Raw genomic sequence first — 18,512 nt, 5'->3', positions numbered from 1 at the left:
TGAGACTAGAAGACGGACTGCGGATCAAATTAAATTGTCAATTACATTTTCCTCCTGGTAACTACGCTGTATGAATCTTGTACATTCTCATATCCGGTGTTTGTCAATACGGGATATGGGAAAGATGAAATTGTAAGATTATTTATGAAGGACATTGAACTGGCACAAACGACTAATCAAAACATAGTTGTTTAAAAAACACATTTGGAGAATTACTTTAATACCAAAAAGGAACGCATTATATATGAATTGCTATTAATTTGCAGCTACACAACCACATCATTCACCAAAATGCAACTCAACTCTCAGTTTACAAGTGTGCTGACGAAATAAGTAAATTAATCAATTGGTTGATTAAAAAGAAAGTTAGTCAGCAATTTTAATTGTTTTTTTTTTCTATTTCTCAAGCATATTACTATTCCCCAATATCTGTCTCTTGATTTTAGTGTTTTGCTGCTTACCTCTTTTATGTGATCGTAAACTTCATATTTTGGGGGATTTGAGCTGTTGGTTGAACAAAGTGAGCTATTTGAAGATGCCAACATGAACATAAGTTCTGAAAATGTTTTCTGATGATTTTAATGGACCAAATCACAACACGATAAACACTTAGTCATTTGCAAGGTTTAAGCTAAATGATCAATTACAAAACAGCAATCTTCTGTTTTATTTCTGAGCAGAATGGTTTTGAATGACAATCTATGATATTTAGACGGCAGGCGTGGTGTTGGACTCGAGTGACTCACCAACACCAACACTATCTAAAACTATGACTCATGGGCAAGAACGTGCAATGTAGATTTAAATGACCAGAAGCAACAATCAGATTCCATTGTATTGTAAAATCCCCCATGAAAATGTATCTACATTTGTTATTTTAAAAGAAAATTACCAATGATAATGCTTTTTGCCCATGTAGACAAAACAAATTATCCCAAAACAAATTAAACATATTATACAAATATGCAATAGGACACATCAAAATATTTTAATCATGTAAAGATTTGTTCAAACAAGTACATGATCACAACAATATCATCACATTGTATCAAAGTTGTGACAATTCAACAGCAGCAGAATCATGTAAAATGTTGGCATTTAAAAGGTTCAGCAGGAATGTGCAGGCTGGTACGTGTTAGGGAGACAAACAGAATCACGAGTTGCATACAACTGTGCTGGTTCTTAGATCATTATTACATGATTAACTTGAATTCATTTGAAAAAGCAGGAAAAACTGAAAAATTAGAAGAACTTGAGCAAAACAAAAGCAAAGACAAAGTGCACAACAGAGCAAAATGCCCTGGTAATGTTGACAGTCCGGACATACTAAAAATAATAACTGTTCATATTGTTTTGTATCAATTCACTGACTTAATTTCTTTTTAAAATAATTGCCATTTTTCAGTGTCTGGACAATGTTTCCCAGATCAGTACAATGTATGTGAAATACAATACCTATAGCCACATCTGAAAAAAAAACATTGGTAGAAACATTACATTTCTGGTCACTGAAGTAATCACTGTTTTAATAGTAACAGTGACGACCAGGCAACACCAAAGGTCAGCTAGTTAAGCAATCACCTGATTCAACAATGTTCAAAGGACACAGCATCATAAAACACTTTAGTACTGAGGCGCTTCTAACTTCATGGTGGATTTTTTTCTTTTTAATAAAGCAGGGTTTTATGTGTTCAAAATAACTGTGTTAAGGCAAACATTATGCTGTTACAACAGTCAGTACTCAGTGGTTGAGCTCTTGATCTGTGTCCCCAGAAGTAAGGACACAAAATCAACATGAAATAAAATGGAATAATAGATATTAAATGTCTCACAGCATCAGTATAAAACATAAATAAAACCTTTAAAATGATAAATTATCAAAACACATTTTGTTCGAGGTTGACTACCATTATACCATCATTTTATTAAGTACGAAAGCTCTGAAAGGTAGTGAGGTCAGGTCCCACTTATTATTTTTTTTTAAACAAACAGAATACAATAATAAATCCTAAAGTCAGTTATTGTGCTGTTGTTTGGTGTTTGTTCAGATCCAATTTAATTTTTGCTGTAAACTCACAGACGTTCACTATAACTAGCTCACTACTACTACAAACTATAAGACAAGACCAATAAACATTGGTTTACTGTGTCCTGTCATTCAGAAGCACTTTTGTTCAGGAAACTCTACTAAAATGTAATTGAAATAAAAATATTCTGATTGTCATATGTTTTGTTTTTAAAATGTGTGTTCCTTTAAAAGATAACACTCAAGCTACAGTGAAAGCGGTCTGTATGTTGCCTGTTTGTTGAGCCAAATTCTTGCGAACCCAGCTGGAGTCTGAGAGAAAGCAGATGGCCTCACCTCTACCAGCAGTACCTGCAGACAGTGAATCACAGCAGAGGGAGGAGGACAGAGGACTGAAGCTGACTCACGTCTGTCTTATTCATCCTCTCTAAACTCCACCAAGGAATGATATTTATTTTACTGACATTTTTGATTTGTTTCCAGTGACAGATTATTGAGTTAGTAGCGACTTTACTGTTGAAAACTTGTTATATTTAAAAAATAAATAAATCTTACCCTAAATATCGATGCATCTTTTTATAATAGCCTCATAGCCATCTGAATCAGAATCAAATCTTAAGGGACCTAGAGAGAAGAAAAAAGAAACTCCCCCAACCACCACCACCAGCAGCAGCCACCGGAGCCCAGACAGCATCTAAGCCCTTTGAAAATCTGTGGAAAACCCAGAGTTTGTAGAGTCAGAACTATTTAAGGGTTAAATCTGTTTTTTTCTTTAATGGAACCCACCCACATTATGTTTATTCATCCTACTGGTCAGTGTGTGGGCAGGGTCACAGGGAGCAGAAGTATCTGTGCACAGGGAAAGCAGCGAGTCCAGCCAGAGCGATGCCCAGACTGTCTCCTACACTGGCAGCCGCCATGGCAAACTCCCTATGTCTGTCTTCACTCTGTGGGAGAACAGACAGAAGTCAGGACAGACACGCACTGGACACTTACTGCAGACACATCAACAACTCAAAAGCATATCAGTGGCAACATTATCATACATGAAGAATCAATTTTTGACTCCATCAGCCAAGCAGACCTGTTTCTCAAGTAGAATGTGGACAGAATTTAACAATGTTTAAGGGAGACAACAAATCAACTGCGACATACTGTAATCAAAGGACCTGTGTGTGATCTAGTGGCATCTAGTGGTGAGTGTGCAGATTGCAACCAACTGGATAGTGAGTTGAAGAATTTACATGAAAGGTCCTCTAAAGCAAATATTTGATTTGTCCACTCTAGGCTACTGTACAAACATGGAAAACTTCGTAGAAGAGGCCACGCTCCCCATGTAGATATAAATGCTCATTCTGAGCTAACAAAAACTCAATGCTTCTCAGTTATAGGTGTTTGTACTGTAATAAAAAACACAATTAGGAATACTATATTCCATTTCTGCTGATAGATTCCCCTCAATCCTACACACTGGACTTTTACGACCTCATTAAAAGGATATTCAACTATAACCAGAATTTGAAATTATAACAATAAATTGTTTAACAAACCATTTTAGGCGATAAGGAATAACTACTACACTCACCACTATGAATTCTGTTTTTGCATTTTTTTGGATCACTTTTAAGCAACCATCAATTAAATCAAAACACATTATAGCAGGTGACATTTAAAGGCTTTCAGCTAGACAAAGGGATGTAATCCGTTCCTAAGCAGTGTGGTGTTTCACCGATATAAGCGCCAACGTGGACATGACAGTAAAAAAGACGGTGAGGCTGAACTTAACCATGGAGGCGCTTTGGCAAAAAATGCTAATAAGCTCACAATGACAACCCTAACATGCTGATGTTGAGGAGGTAATATTTGAGCTATGTCTGAGGCCACAACACGATAAGAGGTCGCAACGCAATTGGTTGAACCCTATTCTTATGCCTCCCATACACTAGACGAATGAGAAGACTGAAAAGACTTTTAAATGACTTCAGTCTGACACCCTCTCACATCTAAAGACAATTTGTCATTAGTCACAGAGTTTTTAGTCGCACTCTAGCCACCAGCAGCTTTTAGCCACTAGGTACCCGAGTGTGTGTGCAATGGTCTGTCCAGAATATATAAGCCATATAAGCCAAATAGAAAAAAGAGGCTGCACAATGTGGAGACGACCGGAATAGATGCTGCAACAGTGCATGGAGACTCAGGTGAAGCCTTGAACGCCGCAGTTTTGAAACTACCTGGTTGCTCTGTCCCCTGCTCTGTCCCTGTTTACACAACCAGGTAGTTTCGAAACCGCGGCGCTCAAAGCTTCACCGGAGTCTCCATGCAATGGTGCAGCATGTATTCCCCGACCCCTACACGCTTTTCTGCTTCCTGTTCGGTTCTGGAAAGAGCTCACCTATTGTTTATAGACAATGTTCATGTCATAGGTAAAAAAAAAAGGTTGTCGTTTGATTTTAACTTTAGTGTGAACCCTGACCCTTACCCCCTTACAACAACCATAACCATATTTCAATGAAGAGCAGCATTTAAATGCTCTAAAAGTGTCAAATTAAAGAAAATATGCAAGATGTTACGTCGTCGCCCACCATCTTTGGAATTCCAGTAGACCAAGCGGTGTACCGATAAACAAACTCATTCCTGTTGTCGTCTCGGCCTCAAGCACACCTCTAATATTTACTATTTTCTCCATCTTAGACTAGAATGTTAGCATGCTAACATTTGCTAGATTGCACTTTACACAAAAACAGCTGAAGCTGATGGTAATGCAGTCATTTTGTGAATGCTTTGTCATAAACTAAAGCATTGGACCAACTGGAATTTTCATCTGACGATGGTTGTAGGGATTACAGTTCAGTCCAGCTGCTTTTTACGGCACACAAAACCCCATTTAACAAACTGCCCGGGGAAAAGTTGACCCCACCTCCTTGCTGATGAAGTAGAAGGTGTTGACGTACGCAGCTCCACCCAGCAGACCCTCATAGAGGACAATCACAAACACCAACCAGGCACTGGGCAGGAACTGGAAACGCACTGCAAATAATAACAGCACTGCATTCAGCACCTGTGGAGGCGAGAGAGGAGGGCAATGGGAAATCAGCACTTTCATACAAGACAGAAAGCAACTGCAGTAAATAAAAAACAGTCAGCAGGCACAAGTTGAACCTCAACAGGAACGTGACACCTTATCAGTTGCTTCTATTTGGCTTAGTCTTTGAAATAATCAATTTCTGTAATACAGATATTTCTGGCATTTTTGTACCGTTGTATTCATTTCTATTCCAGGTGGGGAATTAATATTCTGTTTTAAAGAAGGGGCACATTTGACGTTTTTTCAATTTATTATTAACAGCTTGGTGATGAGGACAGATGTGTGTGGTTCTTTATAGGGATCGATCGATTATCGGATATTCAATATTTTTATGATTATTGTAGTGCTGTCAACTTTAATGTGTTAATCTTTGCATTAATTGTGAACTATTTAACGTGTTAAAATATTTTCACTCCATTGACGCATTTTGTTTACTTCCTGAGGTGGCTGACGACGTGTGCCACATAACCGTTACCCATTAGCCATCTTGCTGAGGATGGATACGGACAAGGAAGGAGTTTAAGGAGTTTAAAGTACGTTTTGTTATGAAAAAAACACGCGAAAAGTGACACTGGGAAATATGCGATACACACGCGAAACAGGAATTGGTTGTCACTTTCCCGATGGATGTCAAAAAGAAAAGCGATTAATATATCGCAAGATACTCTTATGTTGAAAGAAACAGTAAGTAGCTTGAGCGGACGCTCTCTGTGTTATGTGGAGGGAGAGAAATAACTTGAAGCGTTAATATGTGGTTCTGCGTTAAAGTCAGCTCAAAGTTACGCTCTTCATCTGTTGCAGTGAAAACGCTCAACATGACAGAAAAAAGCCCCGCATTTGTCTGCCCGATGATTTTTTGAAAGGCAGAGAATGTGAAGATTGAGTGTTGTTATGGTTTCCAGGTCGAGACACTCACTGCCTGTCACATCACAGCTCACACAGGAGATGGTTCCCTGACGTGTCCAGATATTTAACTGATAGATATCTGGACAGGTCGGCGAGGCCTCAGTGAGTCACTTTGGCCTTGATGGTTTTATTGGAAATCTGTATTTCACAGGAGAGAATCTGTGCTCAAAGTTAAAAAGATGCTATTAAAAAACAGTATGTGAATTTAAATACTTCTTTTGTGTTGATTTTACATTAAATCCATAATTTTACATTTAAATATCCATTATTACAAACTTAGGTCTTAACAAAAAAAATTGATTAATCGCGATTAATCACAGCAAATTGTGCGATTAATTAGTTCATTTTTTTTAATTGATTGACAACACTAGTGTTAAGGTCTTGTTGAAAGGTTCTATGAATGAAACTTATGCTTTAAGGCATTAAAACAAAGTTTTGTGTTAAGACTTTGTTTTAAATATGTGTTTAAATATCGGCTAGCGGTCTCTTCGATTAGTAATATTTCTTTTCGGTATCGGCCCCGGATAAAGCCATATCGGTCGACCCCTAGTTCAACAGAAACAAAATGGAAATCAACATGCATTCAAGAATCAAAAATAATGATAACAAATTTAGCAATAGTTCAGGTGATAACAATAATATAATAGATGGTATAAATATACAGGTCCAATTGGTGAGCACCAGACCCTTTATTATTCTTTGCCATCAGCTTAATTGCTGTTTTTTTTTTTTTTAAACTGTGCCTCCCCCACCCCTCGCCGCCAGAGGCCAAGGGGTGTGGCAAACTCACTGTATCCCCCTATAAAGGATGCATCACTTCCTGCATTACTCCCTCTCTCTGAGGAAGATGTTGCAGTGATATTATTGTAAAAAAAAAAAAAAAAAATCAAAACTCAAATCTCCATTTCTCACCTGTAGCCAAGAGAGAGCCCACAGTTTCCTGATCTTCACACAGCACAGGGAGGATCGGGAGACCAGCACACCCACCTGGTACAGAGTCTGGTACCTGAGCGCACAAACACAAATAACCAAACTGAAGTCTGCGTCCTTAGACAACTTAAATAAAGTTACTCCTTCAGAATACTACTTTCGTGAGGTGAACTGACCAGCGATACTGCTCTGCATGGGACAGGAAAAAGTCCGGGAAATACAGGAGTTCCATCTGGAGAAGGAAATATCTGCATCATTTTTAGGTTATCACCTGCAATGTTTTCCTTTTTTTATGTTTTTATCTGTTTTAGTATCTTCATAAATCAGAGGGAAATTTTAACAACATCCAGTAAAAAAAATGTGATGCCGGAGAACTTACCAAGCCCTGGTTGATGAAGTACTCAGCAAAGTAGACCAGTCCCAGGGGAAACACAAACTTCAGCAAGCCCTGTCAAGAGGAATAATCGTGTAACCACACAAACACTCAAATACTGACGTGTAATAAAGAGTTACACTTACTTTGATGACATGCAGTTTTTCTATGAAGGTGAGAGGCCCAGTAATCATGTCCGTAACTTTGAGAGGGAAGAAAACAAGGTCGGTGTAATTATTCAAATGCAAACACTTCACACCTACTCGGGAGAAAACCAACGTATAACACAGGGAGAACCTGCAAACTCCAAACAGAACCTTCTTGCTCTGAGACGAAAGTGCAAACCACTGTGCTGATTTGGTCACTGTATTCTAATAACTTTACTAAGCATTAATCATCATGCTTGTTTGGGATTTGTCACACGAGTTTGTGACATGTACCTGGGGTTGATTTCTCCTGCTCGTCCTCTTGGGAACCATCCATCAGCCCCTGGCTCTCCTCCGAACCCACAGCAGCGTACTCCGCCCCCCTGCTTTTCCACTGAGGCAGTGAGGCTGGAGGAACCAGCAGGAAGAAATAGCTGGTGGTGGATGGTGAGACAAAGCCAAGGAACAGGAGCAACATGTTGGTATGAGCAAAGAAACAAGAACCAATTCAAACGATTTCACTGATGTTGTACTGTACAGTACAGGATGTAACAAATTAAATTAGAAAACAAAGACCTGTGAAGGACACATATGGACCGACACATAATTACAATTAATTCTGTTGACGCTTTGACTCTTCACCTACCCGGCATCACCAGGCCCAATACTTTGGTTTACCTGTAAATCATCTCCACCAGCCTCCGCTGCACTTTGTGTTTTGTGCTAATTAGCGTAGTAGTGTCAGCATGCTAACACGCTAAACTCAGACGATGACGATAAACATAATGCCTGCAAATGTCAGCATTATCATTGCGGTCAATGGTTGATTTTGCCTTTTTACATCTTTTTAAAAGGGGCAGTAAGCGATGTTGCAGAAAGATTGTTAGCCGTTGATTTTTTTGACTGCACTGGTCGGGGCTCAAACCCACAGCCTCAGGTATGGGGGACGGACGCACCAACCACGAGGCCAGAACCCCTGAGTTGTAGAATTTATATCTAGCACGTCTCTTAAGGTGTCCTGGAGTAATGTTTACAAACTGCGCACACAGTGTTGTGTGGTGAGGTCCGCACCATTTTTGTTTGTTTTCAATTTACCGAACCGACAGCTAGTGGACCATGAGGATATGTTTGCTGAATTTTACAAAAAGTGTATTGGATCGCTTAGGGCAGTGTGAGTGGCCTGGCCATCGGGGGAGGAGGGAGGGGGACAATCGCACTTAAGCACAGCACGGATCAACCGGGCCAAGTGTGAGTGCGCCCTTTTACTGCCCCTTTAACTGTTGGCAGAGACAGTAAATACATTCATTAAATCCAGGAAAAGCCAACTATTCCAAGAAAATGGTGGAGCTAGAAGCCACCCACATCCCGATACGTCTTATGTGATTTACTTGGTAGTTGTCAGCCTAAACTAGAGCTATAATCCTCAGTGTCAGTGTCGTTTACAAAGGAACAAAGTCAAAGATCATGATGACAAAAACACTTTCTCACTAAACTGGTTCTGCACATTGTTGACAAGTAAAGACAACAAACACAGAATTTCCTTATATCTGTGCTTCCATTCCTACCTAATCACCATAGCGACTGGGATCACCAGCATAATGAGAAGTGTGATCTGGGGGGACAGGCCTACTTGGGTGAGGCCTGAGTAGAGGAAGGCTCCAGCAACACCAGCGCCACCGGTACCCGAGCCCCAACCGCCGAGAACATCCCTGAGACATAAAACCAATGTTCACAAACCAAACTATACCTGGTCATAAGAATTTAATAATAACCAATAATTACAAAAATTAGACATACACATGCTTTGTTAGATCATCAGCAGCTAAAAGTTTCTTCCAGGACATGAAGTTTGCTTCAGATAGAATCGATTGTGGTCATATTATTGTGGCATGACATTGCTTCCTCCTTGAAGATACATTCAAAAAGGCTCCAATATCAGGGTTTTCAGAGTTGAGAGCCGGAAAACATTAAATGGCACAATTATGAAATCAAGGATGTCAGATGATTCTCCTCAAAAAGATTTCACCAGAACTTGAGTTAAACACTAGAAACTCCCTGAATTCCAAGGTTCCTAGATCCTGGGGAACGTAACTAGGGTCAGAACGTGGGTATACAATCCAAAGACTTTCAAAATAATAGGGGCCTCCATAGTCTAGTCATAGAGGCCCATGGAAAGAAAAAAATGGATGAAAAACCTTTATGGCAAGTTAAAATAAAGACAGTTAGTCCAACTTGAACTTCAACAAAAGATTTATCTAATTTCATCAATTGACTTTTTTCTATTCCTGACAGAAATACGCTTTCATATAACCGGATAACAACACAATAACAAAACTTTGCATGGAAGTAAATACTTGGTCATGCGTAATGCAGCGGATGTGCAATTTGTAGTGGCTGGGGGTGGGGGAGGGGGGTACAAATGCTTGTTGTCCTCTAACTGTATGATCTCTGTTTTAAAATGGTTCCTTTTACAAACGTTATTGGATAATGTCCCACCTTGCGATTCACAGGCCAAACCTTACAGCTACAAATTTTGTCAAGTTGATGTAAAATTGGAAAAATATTGAGTGATTACCTGGTGAAGAAGACGGTGAGAGACAGGAAGGACAGTTCTCCTAGTCCAGCGCTGAAACTGGCAAAGATCACTCCTGCGAACACAGTGGCAGACAGACAGTCTGAGCGAGTGAGGTGGGGAAGGGCAGCGGTGCCTCTAACGTGCTCGTGAAGTACAGAAGAGTTATCATCTCAGGGCCGAGTTGTGTGATTCAGTGTTTTTCATAAAATATGCTGTTTTCGTTGTTGTCAGATGAGAAGAAACACCAAGCTAAAGGTCTGAGTGTTCACTTTCTGTGTTGATGCAAATGAATGCTCGTCTTGGAAGACACAACCTGTGGTGCTGTTGAACTGTATAGCACTATGTAAGGAAACGTGTACAGTTCAACAGTACCACAGCTCAACAGGGCTAAATTATATTCAGAATATTGAATCAACTCACAATCATTTTTAATCTGGTGATTTATCCTTTACACTCTAACATTGTTATTATTATTATTATTACTGTAACTGAAATTCCATTATGAACTGTCCAATATGTCACCTTCTTTCACTTAATCACTTCTTCCCATAGAACTAATGTAGTACGAAAATAATTACCTGAAAAACAACCTGAAAATAACACAAATGCAAATGAATGAATTTAAACAGCAGGTATGATGATAAATATCTGCGGGTCACGATAACACTGAAATGATATCAAATTTCTGTTAAACAGAAATGTGATATAGCTGCTGCTATTGAGATAAGATGACAGGAAATTAAAGTTTTAAGCTGTGACTCGTCCATCATCCACCAATGATGATAAAAGCTCTAAGTGAAATGATTAATAAAGGTGGCTTTACCCAGGATGCTGATCCAGACAGCTGACGAAAAGGACACAAGGAGGAAACTTGTCGTTGCCATGATGACACAGAATAACACTCGGAAACTATAATCAAAAACATAAAATTAGAACATTTCTGACAATCAAAATAATAGTTTTTTTTAAATCCCACCAGGATTAGGGAAGGACTGTTATCACAAAACAGCTAGACAACCAGTACCAAGGAAGTGTTGAGTACTTCCTTTATGGATATGGCAGTGTAACAGTGATACAAAAACAGGCAAGTGGAAGCAACTGGAAACTGTTGAAAATAATACTTTAGTTTTTTTTGCGATGCAGATAGTCTTAAGGTTTTGTGCCCTTAATTTTTTTTTATCGCTGCATGGCTAAATACAGCAACACATGAAGTACAGAAGGAAAATTTTTCTACAGTGAAACAACATTTTAATCATTAGCAATGCATTGGCATTAGTTATTCTATTTAAATAATCCATACAATAAGTTACCATAATTATTCAGCTTGAGAGAAAAAAAAACATACAAATTGCAAACATTTGCTGCCGTAAGAAATACCAAATTCACCCTTGGCCTTGATTTTAATCAAATGCTAGTCCGCTGCAATCAAAGCCTTTATTGAACATGTTTAGACTTAATAACCATGGTCTTACCCATAAGGCAGTTTGTGGATTACAAAAGGAGCAGAGAGCTTGATGACGAGCGTTGGGAGGATGTCAGCGAGCAGCACAGCCTGAGGAGAAAAGCATCAGAAGTGTCATCGAGAGCTCAGTCACATGCGGATAAATCTTAGTCCTCATCGCAGTGTGACACATGCTGGACAAAAGAACCACATTCAATCGTTACAGTGACAGGAACTTTATTTTTTATTTTTATTTTTTACTTGGTTTGGACGGCTATTCTTTGTGTAAATGTAAGCAAATTACAAAAAAACTGCGCAGGGGGATTCTGAAGTAAAGCTAGCTGTAGGGAATTTCATTTCTTCTTTTATTCTTAGATTTATATTCCATGTTAGTTTCAGTACCCGTTTATTCATTGTATGTTTTTGGCTTATTTTAAAACCACACCATGAGAAACTATTAATCATTTTTTTCCCAACATGCAGACTGACTGAGGTTCCAGTCCAGCGTTGTGTTGTGTTGTGAATCTCCATTTACCGCAGTGGAGACAGGATTGCAGTCATAGCGGCTGCTGTTGCTGCTGTTCCCAGCTTGGAAATCCACGGCCAATGTTGTTGAAGTCTAGAATAGATATAGAATAGGTGAGAAGTGAATAATTTGCTTATAGCCTTATATCTAGACATACTTCACGGCTTAAACAGTTAGCAACAACAATCTAAAAACATTCTTACAGATGCTGTGGCGTTTCCTGACTCTTGTTTTTTGAGGATGTCGTGGGCGGCGCTCAGCATCACCACATAGGCAAAGTTGTTGCACAACCCGAGGAGCCTGAAGAGGTCATCGGAGGAAGGGACAGATAATACAGTGAGCACACATATACAGATGCATCAATAACCGACAACTAAACAACAGAAATTGACATTTTTGAAAGCTGCTATTGTACTACGTCGCTAGACTCGCTACAATCATATATATTTTTGTCACCTGTACCCACCCCCTTCGTATTGATTACAGTCTTTTTAACACCTATTTTACGCTTGAGTTTTTTCCCCGTTACCTGAATGAACATTATCTTAAACGTGACTTGCTCCTTAAAGCATTCCATTTTCATTTTCTATTTACAAGATTCCTTTTTTTTTAATGTGATCTAAATCTTATCTAAACAGATAAAAAAAAACACAAGTAAACATGTCTAAGAATACACTTTCAACTTTTGATGATGGACAGTGTTTGACACAAGCCTCTACTGACCTATTTGTACTCAGAAGGAATTGGATAACCAAGACAAGAGAGAAATTGATTTCTTTCTCCTAAAGCTGCTGAATATTTTGTCAGTATTTACATTACATCAGATAATAATATATTCAATTTTAAAGCGCTGAAACAGTAGTGTCAGGACCTTGTGTTTGTCTAACACTGATCATCTGTCTGACAGTCAGCATATGTTACATTTCTCATGTAGCACACAACTGAAAGCCGAAGGGGCGTTTATGGAAAATTGGAAAATGGACAACTAAACTCAGGTAGTTTCAAACACTCAACACTCACCAAAACCCCGTCCAGTTGCGCCATTGTGAGCAACGTCCTGCGAATAGAAGACAAACAAAGACCTCAAGTAGCAACAGCAATTGCAATGTCCGTCAGGTCGCCGACAGACTGAACTGCTGACAGACTTCAGACCCACCATTGGCGTCGGGGCGCTGAACAGGATCTGCGTTGACGCTGCCAGTCTCCATGTTCACACGCGAGCCCAGGCTAAACTCGGCAGTTAGCAGTTAGCATGACTACGTTCAAACGCACGGTGACATCGCTCACCGGATGCTAACGCCCCCCCTCCGTAAACACACAGGTGTTGGTTAATCAAGAGCCGAGGGAGGTTTGTCTGTTTTTATTATCGGATTTTTTTCTTCACTCCAGATAGACGTCACATGACGCATGGTGTCTCATACAAATAAATACCCGCAGAAACGACGCCGCGCCTGAAGGTTCCCTTTCGGTGACTATAGTTTGGATACAAACTCATTTGGGAACTTTTAGGGTTATGATTCTAATGGACGTTACAGTGTGTTGTCTCATCACAAACACAAGACTCTCCCCTATCACGAAGGAAAAAACAAACAATCATCGGATCCAATAAAATGTGGTCAACTGTGGTGCCTTCACTGTCCCTGGTACCAGAATAACTCGCTGTATGTCATATAAACACTCGGTTTAGAACAAAAATCACAAAATAAATAAAACAATCTTTTAAATATTCATTTGTTAACTCCTTTTATAAATCATTAATATATACAAAACAAACCTTGGAAATTAAGCATTTATATATACCTGGTTTACAGATAGACTGTTAAAAGTTATACATCTTCACTTGTGTCAAACGCATTCTAAACTCTGCAGTAATTAACATGTTCTGTTTTCTAATATTGAGACATTATTGAGAAAGTGAAAATACAAAGTTACAATTGTATCTATTATTGTTGGGGTCAGGATAGGTGGCACAGTTCCAATACTTGATCAGGGTTGTGTTCTTACAATTCATGGTGGTTACTTTACATTTCATACTTTGCATTCATCTTTGCAATAAACTTAGGAAAACGGACACGAAAACCAGAGGTTTAGTTTAAGTCTAATCTAAACTCAAACAGTACGTCATCTAAATAACTAATGGCACGATCACTACGTCGTATCATAACCATGTTATAAGTACTACAACTGTGAGATGAAGGTAATGTTAGAGGAATAATACTTCTCTATGAAATGTTTTCTGTCACAAAAGAGGACATGCATGACTGTTTTACCATAAACATTTACCGGCTAGATAGTCGTCAAACAAGCCTTCGGTTCAGTCAAGGTCTCTTCAGCTAACATTACCTAAGAAAATATAACGAACGCTAGATTCCACTCAGTACTGAATCACTTTGAATATTACAGTGCAAATTAACACTGGACCTCTATTGTGAGTTGGCTACTTTTGAGATTAAAAACCAAGGAAGCATAAAGGCTGATATTGGTATAATGTAAGCAACAAGGCTACAACTAATGCAGTTGATAACGGCTGTTAGATTTGCAGAAGTGTGCGAAATATCAAGCATTGACAATAGTATTATTGGCGAAGGGAGCCCCTACAATCAAATTCTGCTTAGGGCCCCATATAGGCTAGGGGGGTGATTTATCTGTATTCAGTTTTTGGAAGTTAATCTTTGTTTAATTTAGTCTTACACCATTCAAACTCATTCTAATAGAATCAAATTTTTTTATCTTGATAATCTGATGGAAATGCTCCATATTACAAATCCTTCTTATGATTACTTTGACTAATGGTGATAACAGGATATCTTAGTCTGATCTCTGTATTTACAAATGCATTACTGCCTGTAACATTTGGGAGATACACTGATTTGCTCTCTTGCCAAGAGTTGGATGAGAAGATCAAAACCACTCTTATATATGAAGCTAGAGTCATCAGTTGTTAGCCTATCTTAGCATAAAGGTTGGAAATAGGGGACACAACAAGCCTATCCTTGTCCAAAGCTAACAAAACCCACAGCATCCCATAAGCTGTATAATTAACACATTTACAGGTGCATCTCCACAAATTTGAACAGATTTTTTTTTTAATCATTATCAAAAAGTCAAACTTTCATATATTCCAGCTTCATCACACGTGAAGTGAAAATCTTCAATCTTTTTCCATTTTAGTTAAGATGATTATTGCTTACAGCTCATAAAAATATGAAATCCAGGATTTCAAAATATTTGAATATTTCCAAAGATCAATAATTTTAAAAAAGTAATAACAAAACACGACTGTCCAACTTCTGAAAAGTATGTCTATTTTGCATTTCATACTTGGTCAGGGCTTCCTTCGAAGCATTAATCATCACATCAACGCAGCGTGGCATGGAGGTGATCAGCTTGTGGCACTGCTGAGGCGTCACAGTGTACCAATGGGTTACAGGTTGGTTTCTCTGGGATGTGTTCTGTACTTTAAGGCGACATGATTCTTAACCATAGCAAACAGAGTGGAATCATTGGTTCAATGGATCAACATGGGTCCCAAAGGGTTTAATAGGGGCCGCTCTAATGATAAGTATTACTAATGCTGATGTCCTCCATTATTAAATGTAGGATACTGGGTGATGGTCCATTTGGCACTGACTGCCAGTGGCAGTGACCAGTGGCAGTTCTAGACCAATTTTACCATAGGGGCCAAGCTGGGGCCCAGTTGTTTTGTCAGAGGGGCACATTTAACCCGGGGAAAAACAGACAAAGACAGTGTTCAAGCTTCCAAAACTTTTAGTTTAGCACATTAATTACAGTCTTCAAGACTTCGCTGTTTTTCACTTCTTCTTTAATTTTGGCTCGAACCATGTCTGCCAAACAATCCAGAACCTCATTCTGAATGATTTTGCTTGTATAATTTGCATTATGAATGGAAGTCAACCTTTTTTTAAACAACTTTGTCATGGTTAGCAATTGTCTCCAGAATTGCCATGAATTTGTCTTTATTATCTGCAGACTCATTGTTTCCTCTTTGAGCAATATTTTGTGTGGCAGTTGGTAGCAGCACTTCCCCTATCGTTTTCATGTATTCCCGGTTTTGTCTAACCTGTTTGTCATGTTCCTTGTTTAGGACATTCGCAAGTGTTGCATTAGTTGTCACAGCTCTCTGATAGTCCCTCCGTGTAATCATTGCTTGTTTGTGTTGCTCAGACCTGGCATGGATTGCAAAGCCCCCCTCTCTGAAGGTTGCTTTCTTCCAGCTCTTGAATCTGGATGGTGATTCAAATACTGTGTCTGTGCTATTGGGAGGGTTAAAATGTCTGCAGCGGTAACAATACGCAGAGTCTGATAGTTTAGAATACTAAAGCCTTGGGTGAATGTTGTACCAGGCTGCTTGGTAACGCCTTCTCCTGTCCCCCATCAAGGTCCTTGGGAAAAATCTTAAGTTCGGCTGCATTGGTGGGTCTTCTTTACATTGGCTGATATCTGTGGAGAAAGACAAATAAAATAAAAATATATAAATAAGGCACATATACCATAGTAATCAAGAAACACCAATGGGATATCTATATTGATTGATGAATGACAGGTTTGATTAATCTCAATCATAAGACTACACACTTCTACATTGACACACCGTATGCAATATAATTACATTTTTTCAACATCACAAACCTGATGGTGCAATATTTGTGGATGCACGTATCCTCTGTCTGTCTCACACTCCGCTTGTATGTCACTCTCAGGATGTTCACTCATTTCTCCTTCCTGTTCTGTGCCCTCACTTTGAAAACCCGGGTTCGGTTGAATTGCCAAATTTGCTTAGGAAGTTTCCTAAATCTTGAAGTGACCCCGAAGTATTTCATCGGCAGACTCACATCAATAACATCCGCCGTCAAATAATGACACAGTATAGTGAAAGTGGAATCGGATTGGATTCTCTTAGCGCCGCTGTCGGCTTTTCCCAAGTCCTATGAGTCCTCCTTTAAACCTTTCCTTGACCTCATGACGTTTTCCACTGAGGTCAAGGAATAGTAGGTAGGAAAAGACGATAGGAAGGACAATCTGAATCCACCCCCAGTCTCTCCGGGTTTCTCTCTGTGGCGCTCTCCACTTCCTGCTGTTTCAGAAACTCTTCTCAACACCTGGTTCTGTCTCATTGTCTGCCTCAACATTGTAATTTATATTTTGGGGGGCAAGTAGGACATAATGTACTTTTTTCCTTTTTTAAGTGTTGTGGTGGCCTTTGTGCTTACATTTCGTTCATCTATATAGCAAAAACCGATGGAGATGAATGTATAAGTTTGTCATAAACTCAGGACAACCACAAAAAATGGTCATCGACATTGTACGTTCCTGCAAACCAAGGATACGTTTCAATAATTTCCATTACGTGTCATATGAACATCTCTATGTGACGTACTTCAGATGAAATGAATATGAGTTGACTTTCTTGGAGTCGTCGCTACATTTTGCGATGAATTTTGTAATGTCATATCAGCGGTTTGCAGAAAGGTTTAATGCCAAGTTTGCCAATATTTCATTCTGCCGATTGAGTTGAACCATTCATGAACACAGAAATGTTCCTTCCAAACACTATGACAAAGCTTACAACATGATGTAATACAAGCAGACTGTTAGTTGTTTACTACACTGGCTGCTACGGTAGTCAACAACACTTCCTGACCAGAAGTCTAACCTTGTGACAATTACACAAATGAAATATATTTGCTCCCCTTCAGCTCTTGGTGGTAGTCTTGCAACGTTTAGGCTTTGATTCTTGCTGCTGCTCACAGCTGACAGCTGGTTGGGCGCTTGCTTTGTTTTGAATCGCGCTCTGCAGCCAGCGGCGGTGTACCGCTTTAAGGGGTCCGACTAGAATGTGGAGCCATGAGTCACATTTGTTCCGCCGGTCGCGTCAGCTCCATATCATCACGATAAACCGATCATTCTAAGCAACATGTATGATCTGCAGGTGAAACCCTGATATATGAAGATTGGTCAACTTTCTGACGTCCCGCTGTGAAGAAGTTTAACACGCATGCTACACGTTCAGACTCTGAAGTGTTAAGATAAAGCAGCTAGACACGATGCTGCTGATGTTTGATGCTGAAAGTATTGCCTCATCATCTTTTTTTGCCTTTTGTCAGATAATTAAGTCTTGAACACATCCCAGAGTTGTCTGTCAATTTTAATTTACAATGTCTGTGTAAACAACGACTTTGAGTTGCTGGATCTTTGTTACCTCCACAAAGGTTTTACCCCTTTCAATTTTGGCACGGATGCAGAAAATTGAACTTAACATTGCAAGATTTATTAATGCTTGAACCTTGATGAGGAAAAAACTAAAATATGGCATATTTAGGGGACTGATATCTATGAGTTTGTGCATATTTCGGAGGGGACTGTTGTGACTCCGCAGAGGTATTAGATCTACTGAGTTCCATGAACTCCATTCCATTTAACACAGACTTAACACCAATAAGGAGCTTACGTGGCTGTAAAATGAGAGAAAAAAAACACAACACA

The 18,512-nt window shown here is 39.2% G+C and overlaps 1 protein-coding gene across 4 annotated transcripts; it reads right to left on the bottom strand.

Moving 5' to 3' along the window:
* Positions 1 to 964: 964 nt before the first annotated feature.
* On the bottom strand, positions 965 to 13,439 carry cln3 (CLN3 lysosomal/endosomal transmembrane protein, battenin). 4 transcript variants are annotated; one of them, XR_004785910.2, is made up of 16 exons: positions 13,165 to 13,438; positions 13,029 to 13,065; positions 12,212 to 12,308; positions 12,018 to 12,101; positions 11,514 to 11,593; positions 10,865 to 10,950; positions 10,042 to 10,114; positions 9,032 to 9,175; positions 7,761 to 7,900; positions 7,467 to 7,522; positions 7,327 to 7,395; positions 7,124 to 7,179; positions 6,930 to 7,023; positions 4,944 to 5,084; positions 2,582 to 2,973; positions 965 to 2,377 (listed from the first exon to the last, which is right to left on the bottom strand). XR_004785910.2 is itself a non-coding variant. In XM_035615004.2 (16 exons), the coding sequence occupies exons 1-15, from the start codon at positions 13,214 to 13,216 to the stop codon at positions 2,857 to 2,859; spliced, it is 1,326 nt and encodes a 441-aa protein (XP_035470897.1). In that variant the 5' UTR covers positions 13,217 to 13,439; the 3' UTR covers positions 965 to 2,737; positions 2,813 to 2,856. The 4 variants fall into 4 exon arrangements, 3 of the variants coding, with proteins under 3 accessions (XP_035470897.1, XP_035470895.1, XP_035470894.1); XM_035615004.2 differs by having other exon boundaries at positions 965 to 2,737; positions 2,813 to 2,973; positions 13,165 to 13,439; XM_035615002.2 differs by having other exon boundaries at positions 965 to 2,737; positions 2,837 to 2,973; positions 13,165 to 13,439.
* Positions 13,440 to 18,512: the final 5,073 nt, after the last annotated feature.

Source organism: Scophthalmus maximus, chromosome 17 (assembly GCF_022379125.1).
Source record: "Scophthalmus maximus strain ysfricsl-2021 chromosome 17, ASM2237912v1, whole genome shotgun sequence".
Lineage (NCBI taxonomy): Eukaryota > Metazoa > Chordata > Actinopteri > Pleuronectiformes > Scophthalmidae > Scophthalmus > Scophthalmus maximus.
The sequence above is the reverse complement of the archived record's forward strand: the minus strand, read 5'-3'. Positions and strand labels throughout refer to the sequence as shown.